This window comes from Pangasianodon hypophthalmus, chromosome 15 (genome assembly GCF_027358585.1).
Source record: "Pangasianodon hypophthalmus isolate fPanHyp1 chromosome 15, fPanHyp1.pri, whole genome shotgun sequence".
In the NCBI taxonomy this organism is placed as follows: Eukaryota; Metazoa; Chordata; class Actinopteri; order Siluriformes; family Pangasiidae; genus Pangasianodon; species Pangasianodon hypophthalmus.
Window position 1 is genome coordinate 223,242 of NC_069724.1, and position 11,759 is coordinate 235,000.

The following is an 11,759-nucleotide window of genomic DNA, read 5'->3' on the forward strand; positions in this document are numbered from 1 at the left end:
CACAACATTAGCACACAATAATGCGATATTTCATGAGGAGACGTTGTAATGCATTTGGTTTAATAGAAAAGTAAACTGTAACTATGAAGTAGATTTATCTGGCTTTATGTAACTAGTGTGGCTAAATGGTGTAGTTTGGAAAAGGACTAAATGGATTCAGACTTCCACAGTTAGGAGAAAGTGATCAGACGCACAGTGGCATGAGGATCCTCGCGGACATTATTTCCTCCCCTCATTCTGAATAGTTCATTACAGACCATGTTCAGAGTTACAGACGTCTGCTGTACGTTTTTCATTATAGAAGCGAGACCTCTCTCTCTGCTGCTGTGGATGTTCCAACACGGATTCCCTAAAGATTTACACTTACCAAAAACTTTTTATTCAAATCTCACCCTTACCTCAGTGTTTAATTTCACCTGGATTCTGTAGACTTGTACCTACGAACTTCTGCTGTAATCATAAAGACCATTTCGCTTATACTGAACATCCTTCCAACACACTTAGCACTGTTACTCCATAGCACACAGTTATAGAAGGGAATGATTTATAATCGCACTATCGGGTGTCTCCCAGATGAGGATCGGTTCCCTTTAGAGTCTGGTTCCTCTCAAGGTTTCTTCCTCATATCATCTCAGGGAGGTTTTCCTCACCACCGTCACCTCTGACTCGCTCATTAGGGAGAAATCTAAATTTAAATCTATATCTGATTTCTGTAAAGCTGCATTGGGACAGTGTCCATTGTTAAAAGTTCTAAATCTTTTCATTCTCAATATATTTTAACTAAACAGAAACTTCAAAGTATTTTTTATTTAAATCACCAAATATTTTTTAATCCAGACATTAATCATAACCAATATGCAGAAATGGCAAAATAAACATAGAGGACGTGGCGTATCATTCATAGCATTTTTACTCTGTTTTATTAACTACGCACACATGCATATTTGATCTATATTTGTTCCATGTGATAAATAGTCATTTTATACTTAGATACCCAAATTCATCTTACAGGCAGTGTTACAAAAATCTATACAATAAATTGTAAAACACTTTAATAATGTAGTTATAAATTACAAATGGTAACGACGGCTCACAACAGACCAACAGCTGTGCCGAGTCCAGCTGTGGGATTATTTAGTTATGTATACGTACATCTAACAGCTGGAGGTGTGTGAAACAGACATCACAACATAAACTTTAGACATTAATAGCTCAATCTCTTCCAAAATCCAATCTCCACACACACACACACACACACACACACACACACACACACACACGCACACACCTCAGTCTTCTCTATACACACTCCATTACTTAATGCTCTCTTTGATCATTAATATTACAGAAAGAAAGAAAAAAACAATAAGGTCATGACTTTCAGATTCAGTAATGTCCATTACGAAGGATAAACAAGTCACTAAGTTAGCATCAATACTCACCACAACACTGTCAACAATTAAACAAAGTGACAAATGAAATATCTGATCATTGAGAGTTGTGGAAAGTGTCGTGCAGCAGCGGTCGGATCGCGGTGCAGCGGATCTCGCTATAGGTTCACTGCTGAGCGCCGTATTCGGCGTCCACAATAATAATATACTGAGAGTGTCACATACGCAGACGGATATCCTGGAGAGAGTCATAGTGGAAGCAGTACTCTATCATGCTTCTTCTCTTTTTATAAAGCTAGTACATGTGTGTGTATACAGTATACAGTATATATCACTGCTAAATGGATGTTTTTGGTGAGGACTGCAAAGAAATGTGTACTGATACACGTTTATAATTCTCTGGACAAATATCAAAAACCTTAATCAAAAGCACACGACAAGTAAAGATTTTCTTGGCAACTTTGAACAACTTTGAAGGAACAAATACATATATTGTATTTTTAAGTTCACACTGTATGATAGATTTCTGTGCTTACATACAATACAAACGCCACCAACTGGCCAAACTTCTATTTCCTTTTGTCTTCTATTCCTCACTCTCTTTCCTTCCACCCCAATCTTTCTTCTCTCATTCCACACTTCCTTTCTATTGCACGCTCCCTTCTTCCTCTCACTCAGCTCTGCTTTGTCTCCACTGCACTTTTTCCTGCTTGTTTTTTTACTCTTGTACAGTTGGTAATAAATCTGTCTGTCTGTCTGTCTGTCTGTCTGTATGAGGAGAGTGTGTGTTCTGGTGCGGGAAAATAGCAGCAGTGTGTACAGCACGTGACTGGTCAGTTTCTCTCCTCAGTCAGACCACTCGTTCTCCTCGGGCTCGGAGTCCTCGTCCGATTCACTGTATTCCACAGCGATGCGGCGAGACAAAATGGTGGCCACGTCATTACCCACCGGCTCCTTCTTCGCCTCCTGCTCTCTCTGCTCCTGGACTTTACGCAGCTGGATGCCTGGTGAGGAGAGAAAAGAGCAGATTCAGAAACAAAAGCTAATAGAATATAATAATTGTGACACATATTTATTTAATTTATTTATTTAGAATAAATTTAATTCATATTCAGCTAATTAACCACAATAAATGAATAGCTAATCTATATAGATGGCTACTTTATTAGGAACACCTGTAAACTCATGTGGCAGAGCTTCAGGTACACAGCACATGTTCACAACAGACATCAGAATGGAGGAAAATAATCTCAGGGACTTTGACTGTGGCATGGTTGTTGGTTTGAGGATTTCAGAAGATCTCCTGGGATTTTTACACACACAAGTCTCTAGAGTTTACACAGAATGGTGCGAAAAACAAAAAGCATCCAGTGAGCATCAGTTCTGTAGACAGTAAAGTCTCGTCAAAGAGAAAGGGTCAGAGGAAAATGACCAGACTGGCTCAAGCTGACAGGAAGGCTACGGTAACTCAACTAATCACTCTTTACAACCGTGGTGAGCAGAAAAGCATCTCGGAATGTAAATTAAAATGAGGGTATGAATATGATTTTTAAAAAAGGGCAAGCTGCTTAATAAACATGTCAGGTGGACTTTTTTCACGCCGTTCCTAAAGGCTGTGAGTGAGCTTAAAGCAGCAGTATGTAACTTTTTGGGGATTTGAGACATCGTGAGTTGAAATATTTTAGAACAGTACGGAATGGTGCTGTAGAAGAACAGATGCTTTTCCCACACATATAAATCTGATTTATTTAATATAGTTTTATAGTTCCACAATGTATTTATGCCAAATAAACAGCAAAATAACAAATTCCCCACTACTTCCATGACGGATATTTCGCATCAGACAGCTCGTAAGGACAAACAGCAGTAGTTCTCTTCACTCTGAACACTCACCTCTGCGGATGGCAGCCAGCAGGTCGCTGCGAGCATCGCTTATGGGTATCAGGGGCACCGTGCCCTTCCTGGGCAGCGTGCCCTCTCCGGATGGATGAGCAGCAGCTCTGGCCGGGGATGGGGCATGTGTGGGGGGTCCTGGAGGTGGTGGGGGCGGGGCAACTGGAGGACCTCCACCACTCACAGGGTGGGAAGGAGACGGGACGTAAGCTGAGGGTGGTGCAGGTGGAGGAGACGGGCTGTAGGGACGGGACAGAGCCGACACCGTCCCCGGTGCCAGGGCCGGAGGGACAGAGGTGCTGTCGAAGGCCGTCTGAGCCGAGGGGATCACTGGGGGAGGAGGAGGAGGAGCAGGAGGGATGAAATGTTCCTGCATCTGATGGCCACTGAAATGTAAAAGCGAAGAAGTGGAAATCAGTTAAACTTGCAAAATCAGTGATCAAAGAGCAATGGTGCATTACTGAGCATGACTCCTGTGCTTACACTGCAAAAAATGACATCTTAGCAGGGAAAATATCATGAATGTTCGAATTTATCTAGTGTTTACTATTATAAGGTTACCATAAACCAAAGATTATGATAAGATTAAGATTATTAACCTTTTTTTTTTTAATACTAATTTCAAGCTTGAAATAGTCTTCTTCTATTGGCAGAAAATTTTGCTAATTTTAAACAATAATTTCTAGAAAGAAGCAAAATTATCTGCCAATAGAATAAGAAAATGTAAAGTTTAAAATTAGTAAAAACATCTCAAAATAGGTTTAAAAATCTTTTATTTGGTTTATTGTAACCTTATAATAGGAAATACTAGATAAACGTCACGATATTCAGGATATTTTCACTTGGTAAGATGTCAGTTTTGTATGTATTTGTATTTCAACATGTTCCTCGCCCACGTTCTTTATGGATATTAATTAAAAAGAAAAGTAATTAAAAAGAAAGGAATCATTAAAGGAATATGATTGCAATACCATATTTTCAGAAGTGTCACATTTCAGAAAACAGAGGCAGTCCTGCGAAGAGATTCGTCTGTACCTGTAATCTTTGGCAGCAGAAGGTCGGGGGCCATTAAGGGAGGGGTCAGGGGGCGGAGCTCCATGATGCTGCTGCACACGGCCCAATGAGTGCTGGCGGGTGCTGGCGGAGGCGGAGGCAGGGGGCCGATACGCACGGTCCAGCGACTGGGTCTGGGTGGGGCCGGTCTCCTTCCCATCACTTCCTGCTCCACCTGTATCCTGAGGGTGGTTGGGGCTGGTGGGGTACGAGTGCTCATCCGACATTCCAGACCTGCGTGAGGCGCGGATGGAAGTAGGATGGAGGAACGACAAGAAAGAACATCATCCTAGTTAGCTCATTTCAGCTATTTAAAAAAAAAACAGCACTGTATTTTCTCTGGAAATCTCTGACCTGTCCGGAGATAAGGAGCCTTCAGACGAGATGCCGTGGTATGGAGACGGCGTGAGACGAGTGTCTGGCCGGAATTCCTTGTCGTAAGCCATCATGTTCCACTCCTGCCGCCGGTTTCGAGCCTTCCGCACCTTCTTCACTTCTCGAGTCGGATCTTCAAGGTGTTTCTGCTCTTGCTAACATCGACATAACAACAAGGAATATGTTACTAATAAACACAATTCGAACAGTTCACACCGTCGTTGTTGTAATGTGCTCATTTAGTTAAAGTTCCTCTGAGATCAGAATCAGTGTTTCAGAGCTTCCTGGTGCAGAAGGAAATCCGTCAACATACGGAATCAAATCACAGCTAAGACGCGATTTCATGAGGACTTTAACATTAGTTAATGTTGATGATGTTTAGCTTCACAAAACATTCCCTGACTCAAACGAGGCGCTTCGTTAGCCAGTTTCAGCCCACAGATCAGCTGTGTGAAAGATCAGCAGAATGACACGGCTGCTGACGCGCCATCTGCGCTCGTCTCAATCTCAGCAGCCGAGCCATAGCGGGGACGATGTGGCATTTAAAACCTTCCCTGAGAGAAACGAGACTTTATTAAAGATATGACCAGCTGACAGCTTATGAGGGAAAGTTTCTCTTAAATTCTTTTATTTTAACTCTCTCTTTATCTCTCTTTATCTCTCTCTCTCTCAGTCCAATCTACTATTCTACTGCGTGCTTTTCCTTCCTCGCTCTGTTAGCCGAGCTAGCGTCAAAGTATATCCTGACAGCAGGGGTGGATCAGAGAGCTGTTAAAGACAAGCAGAGCAGAAACCCTGACACGGCTAATGGCAAGCTACATGCAGACGGAGGGAGAGAGAGAGAGAGAGAGAGAGAGAGAGAGATGATGGCAAGCTACATGCAGATGGAGGGGGAGAGAGAGAGAGAGAGAGAGAGAGATGATGGCAAGCTACATGCAGATGGAGGGGGAGAGAGAGAGAGAGAGAGAGAGAGAGGGAGAGAGAGAGAGAGAGAGAGAGATGATGGCAAGCTACATGCAGATGGAGGGGGAGAGAGAGAGAGAGAGAGAGAGAGGGAGAGAGAGAGAGATGATGGCAAGATGGAGCGAGCAAGCAAGCGAGAGATGAAAAAACCTGGGACACATGACAAATTATACATTCATGCACACACACACACACACACTCACACACACACACACTCACTCACTCACTCACACACACACCTTCTGCCTTCTCTTTTCCTTTCTCTTGTTCTCTGTGGCCTGCAGCATTTTCTCCTTCCAGAGGTTAAAGAAGTACGAGGGATCTGTGTAAAACTTGAGGCCGTCCTTCTTGTCGTCTCTGTAACGCAGTAAAGCGGGAGTTTAGATGTGCTCAATCTCCATATTACTCAAAACTTTAGCATACTTTAGCATTACGATAGCATTTAGCAGCCATGATTCTGCCAAAGCCAGAAATCTGATAAGAGCTTCTTCAGTTCTTTAATTCTGTAAATGGGCGGAGCTTCATCACTCTTGGTTTATGTGGATGGAGAAGTGGAGTATGTAAATGTAATTAGAAATGTAAATGTGAATCACACCATGATAATAATAACGATAAGGTGATACACTGCTTGTGATTTCACACCACTTCTTACAGGAATGCTTTCATTTGGTATTGTTTACTGCACATAATTTTTAATTTGAAAATAATACCCTGGAAAATTAACTGATATATTTGTGTAGTTTGCGGCTGTATCATTTGTACAGAAGTCATTTCTTAAGCCATTTCAGTAGAATCAGTTTCAGATGTGTAATTTATCATACGATTTATCATACAGCTACCAACCGGGGAGTCTGAAGGTTAACACGTGCTTCCTCTGAGACACGTGAATTCACAGTGTGATGTAACGCACTGAGAGGAAAGTGCTATCTACCCTCTTCCACATACATGAGCGTACACACACCCACAATTGGCCAGTGTCGCTGTGATTGACAGGAGAGAGAGAGTATGCCCCTCCCACTCAGACGGCCGGGCCGAGTTTGGCCACGCACAGCTGAGGCATCGTGGGGATTTGAACTCATGACCTCCTGATGATAAGGCGAACGCTTTTCTGTCGCGGGACTCGGGAGCAGATGTATAATAACTATCATTTAATTATAACTCATGGCTACAAAAACTTCTCTTCTCTGCCGGTCAGAACTGTGTGTGTCAGATAATGACTGATATTGTGAAATCTTTGTATTAAATTTTTAATTGTTTTTAAGACAGAAACTTTTGTGAGAGTTTGTAGCTCAGTGAAGCCTACAAAAACTTTTACATAACCTGACTAAAAAATAACACGGTAGTGATAAAATCCCAACAGAAGGTAAGCGAGTGGACTGGAGAAGCGAACACACACCTGTATGGAGTGAGGATGTTGAGAGGAGGTGGCTTGTCACAGCGTTGGTACATCTCCATCACTGAGTTCAGGATGGAGTTTCTGGACACCACCTGCTGGTCCTGGATGGTGGAGCTCTTGAATGCCTTTCTCATGTTGATGTCCTGCAGGGACACTGAGGAACACAAACAGAAGCAAACGGTTCATGAGGCAGATGGTGAATTCCTGCACAGCACCTCAGTGCATATGCACAAGTGCTTTGAATCTGAATCTCATCGTAACTTTAATGAAGTCTAGATCCAACACTCTTATCAGCTGTGACTGCTGTGGAACATTACACTTGTGTCTGCATGAAAGTGAGGACAAATTCCCAGACTAGAGTAGAACATTCCAATGTGGATTTCTTTTCTTTCAAACATAAATATTACTAAAATTATAATAGTATTGAAGAGAGAAATTTATTTAACGTTATTAATACTTACCTTCTTCAACAGTGGAGTCAAGTTGTGTGACCTTGACCGCCAGCAGGTCCACTTTCTCTTGCAGGCTGTTCATACGCATATAGAAGCTGTTAGCTTCGTTAAACAGTTCTCCGAAGATGTCCTCTGCATGTCTACCTGCATGGACACACACACACACACACACACACACACACACACACACACACACACAGTATGTGTAGCTGATATATTAAGTATGACATCAATTTATCAAACTGCAACATCACAAATACTTGCAGTAGGATTGTGTGACATAATGATCTAATCGTCTCTACACAATATTATACTGCCACGATATCCAGTGACCTCTGATTATACTATATTATATTATATTACATTATATGTATATTATATCATATTATATTATATTAGCAGACCTGCTGAAGTTTACGCATTTTGCTTAAGAGCTCCGCAGTTTAACATCGGAGTACGCTAGTACGAGTTCTCACTCAATAATACTCCAGAAGAGTGGTCTGTTTCTCCTCAATAAAACAGGAGACATGAATCTGGAATGACTGACAGTTGCGTGGGTGTTTTTAACTCTCTGCTATTTACCAGAAGCTCCGCCCCCTTTCCCTCCATCTCACACGCTCTCGACTGGACTCGCGGCGCTCTCTCGCTTTCTGTCCCAGTAAATGGAGAATGTTTAGTTCATTATCTATAAGCGTGTGTTCCGCTTAGCGAACATTACATTACACACGTATACAGGTAACATCAGGTAAATATATTTCGATTTCGGGTTTTCATGATTGTCTCTGCCTGTAAGCAGTTCCCGACCGCACAGCTGTAATTACTACTCCTTCCTACTCTCCTTACACCTGACACAGTATACATTTGTAGAAGGGAATAATTCATAATCGCACTATCTGGTGTCACTTTACATTATACAAACACACTATATAAATTTCAATTCAATCAGAAATAAACTCAGGATATAAATTTTAAATGTATGAATTTATCCCTAATGAGCGAGCCAGAGGTGACGGTGGTGAGGAAAAACTCCCTGAGACGATATGAGGAAGAAACCTTGAGAGGAACCAGACTCAAAAGGGAACCCATCCTCATCTGAGTGACACCCGATAGTGCGATTATAAATCATTCCCTTCTATAACTGTGTACTACACGGACAAATAGTGCAGTTGTGTAACCACGAAATTCATCATGTGAAGTCTGTTTTTTTGAAGTTATCGACTTAAATAAATTAAATGAATTGAATGGAAGTGGAAGTGATCGCTTTCGTGTCTTTTCGTAGGCAGTTCTGGGAGATTAAATCAATATCACAGGGAAAAAAATCAATACTGCACTTGTTCTGTGACAGCAGGTCTGCACTGGACGTTGTGAGTGTTGTGAGTGTGAAACGGTGCTTACTGAGTCCTCCCAGCTGTTTGATAATGGCCGCGAGAGTGCTGTTGGTCACACACTCCAGCTCACTGGTCACACCTTCAGGCAGCGCTCCTCGACACAGGTGCCTGGGCTCAATGCTCCGCTTCACCAGTGGCATGGCTGCCCCGATCACACACACACACACACACACACACACACACACACACACACACACACAAATGTTTCAAAAGGTTAAACCCTTCTCACACCACCCTCAGGGCTCTTAAATCACACCATCTCTCAGTGCCGCTGTGTTAAACAGCAGAAATGTGGTGTATGAAGCGTGCCATTTCTTAAACCAACACGCCTTATAAAAACCTCCTCCACAAGTCCGATCTGCTTCTGGTTACCATAGCAGCAGTGCCTCCTGCCACGAGGGCTGTCATGGTAACAGGTTCTCATAGCTACACTCGGTCAAAGTCATTTTTCTACCTCCTTGTACTGAAGTGTGATGGTGATAAAGCTGTGTGGCTGATCTGTGATCAGGAAAATATTCCTCATGTGTTTAACCCCGCTTCAGGATCCTGTGCATCACAAACGCTCCAATATAAAAGAAACGCAGTGCGATCGTTCCTGTTCCGGTGATCATTCACTTCCAGTGTGAGCAGAAATCATAATCAGAGGAGAGAAAGAAAAGAGCGCTACGTCATTACAGAGATTATAGCTCTATCATTCATGTGCATGAAGATGATGATGATGAAGATGATGATGATGATGATAATGAACATTCACAAAAATCTGAAGTGGACTGAGATATTTCAGGATATACAAGGTCAAGTATCGTGCTCTGCTGCACCGTGTGTGTGTGTGTGCGTGTGTACGTGTGTGTGTGTGTGTGTGTGCATGTTTGTATGTGTGTGTGTGTATGTGCGTCTACGTGCATGCATGTGTGTACGTGTGCGTGTGTGTGTGTGTGTGTGCATGTTTGTATGTGTGTGTGTGTGTGTGTGTGTGTGTGTGTACGTGCGTCTACGTGCATGCATGTGTGTACGTGTGCGTGTGTGTGTGTGTGTGTGTGTGTGTGTATGTGCGTCTACGTGCATGCATGTGTGTACGTGTGCGTGTGTGTGTGTGTGTGTGCATGTTTGTATGTGTGTGTGTGTGTGTGTGTGTGTGTGTGTACGTGCGTCTACGTGCATGCATGTGTGTACGTGTGCGTGTGTGTGTGTGTGTGTGTGTGTGTACGTGCGTCTACGTGCATGCATGTGTGTACGTGTGCGTGTGTGTGTGTGTGTGTGTGTGTGTACGTGCGTCTACGTGCATGCATGTGTGTACGTGTGCGTGTGTGTGTGTGTGTGCATGTTTGTATGTGTGTGTGTGTGTGTGTGTGTGTGTGTGTACGTGCGTCTACGTGCATGCATGTGTGTACGTGTGCGTGTGTGTGTGTGTGCATGTTTGTATGTGTGTGTGTGTGTGTGTGTGTGTGTGTACGTGCGTCCACGTGCATGCATGTGTGTACGTGTGTGTGTGTGTGTGTGTGTGTGTGTCTGACTAAATAACCGTAACACTCTGTGTCTGTCCCATTAAGCTAACAGTTACTGACTGTTCAGCCTTTTGCTTTTCCAGCACGACAGAACTATAACGTGACATTGTTCACTAGCGTTTCAGAGACCTGTTCTCCTTCTTTCTCTTTAGACAATAAAATTATTATTTTTTAAAGTTCTAAATGTGATGTCACTGAGCTGCATTTGAAGCTGTTATATGCAACACACACACCCGTGACTGCATCACAGTAATTACACTCTGTATTAATGCACCAGGTCTTAAAGCAGTAAAACGGTTAAACCATCGCTCTTTCCATGGAATCTCTGCGCTAATATTTCTGTTATGTTGCTTAGCAACCAAAGCTTACTGTTAAGAGACTACTTTACATGTAATAATAACAGGAATATGAGAGACTTTCTACAATCTTAACCTTGCATTCATTTGCTAAAGTTATCTCCAAACATCCACAAATATACAGTATACAATCTGTAAAGTCTTTCCCAGCATGCTTTTCACCTGGATGCCTCAATACTTTCCTGGACCGATATTTAATACTTAATGAAAATGATTTGATAAAAAGCTAACATTCCGACATGTTTAGTTTTCCCTGAATACAAACGCAGTGTATGCACACGTTCCTTACCATGTGCAAAAGGAGTGATTCCCAAAATCTGTTTACTTTGTCACCATGGAAACATCTAATGATTCACTAGGGGATGCTGAGATTTCTGAATGGAGCAAATTTTAAAGAAACATTACTTTCAGCTGGATTAAAATTCTCACGCAAGACAATTTCAAACCTACAGCGGACTCATGTTCTGTAGTAGGTTTCTTGAGATTCTGACCAATCACACGTCAGATCCTGGAATATAAGCGTTAATAACACGAACATCCTCCTGAGGGACGGCGAATAACAGGTAAGAGCTCCAGAAAGAACTCCAGAAAGAAGTGTGTGTGTGTGTGTGTGTGTGTGTGTGTGTGTGTGTGTGTGTGCAGACAGGGTCCCTTCTATCAGCCGTGGACTGCAGAGGCCATCGCCATGGTAACCAGCCAGGGGTCTTCCCTTATGCTCCACTGCTCTCTGATGCAGCAGCGTGAAGAGGCGAAGTGGAGGCCGTACGAGAGAGAACTAAAGCTCTGTCTCTCTCACGCTAAACACAAAGCTACACCTTACGATTGCACAGAAACAGCTTTCACTCACAGCTGAGCTTTTGCTGGTATAAAATGTTCTAATCATTATACAGAAATATAAAATCAGTTTTAATATGAAATCCTAAATATCTGATTGGCTGAGCCGCATTCGAAGCCGTTGTAAAAATCCCCGATAGACAATACACACAT

At 42.5% G+C, this 11,759-nt stretch overlaps 1 protein-coding gene across 1 annotated transcript in view; it reads right to left on the reverse strand.

Annotated features, from left to right (window-relative positions):
* Positions 1-892: 892 nt before the first annotated feature.
* The window catches only part of si:ch73-362m14.4 (actin-binding protein WASF3), an 18,888-nt gene continuing 8,021 nt past the window's right edge, over positions 893-11,759 (reverse strand). Inside the window, exons 2-9 of the mRNA XM_026938394.3 lie at positions 8,919-9,053; positions 7,533-7,667; positions 7,072-7,225; positions 5,915-6,032; positions 4,692-4,867; positions 4,320-4,571; positions 3,285-3,670; positions 893-2,395 (exon numbers count right to left, since the gene is read on the reverse strand). Of these exons, the coding sequence (XP_026794195.1) occupies positions 2,238-2,395; positions 3,285-3,670; positions 4,320-4,571; positions 4,692-4,867; positions 5,915-6,032; positions 7,072-7,225; positions 7,533-7,667; positions 8,919-9,051 (1,512 nt within the window). The 5' untranslated portion in view covers positions 9,052-9,053 and the 3' untranslated portion in view covers positions 893-2,237. The remainder of the gene's footprint in view (positions 2,396-3,284; positions 3,671-4,319; positions 4,572-4,691; positions 4,868-5,914; positions 6,033-7,071; positions 7,226-7,532; positions 7,668-8,918; positions 9,054-11,759) is intronic.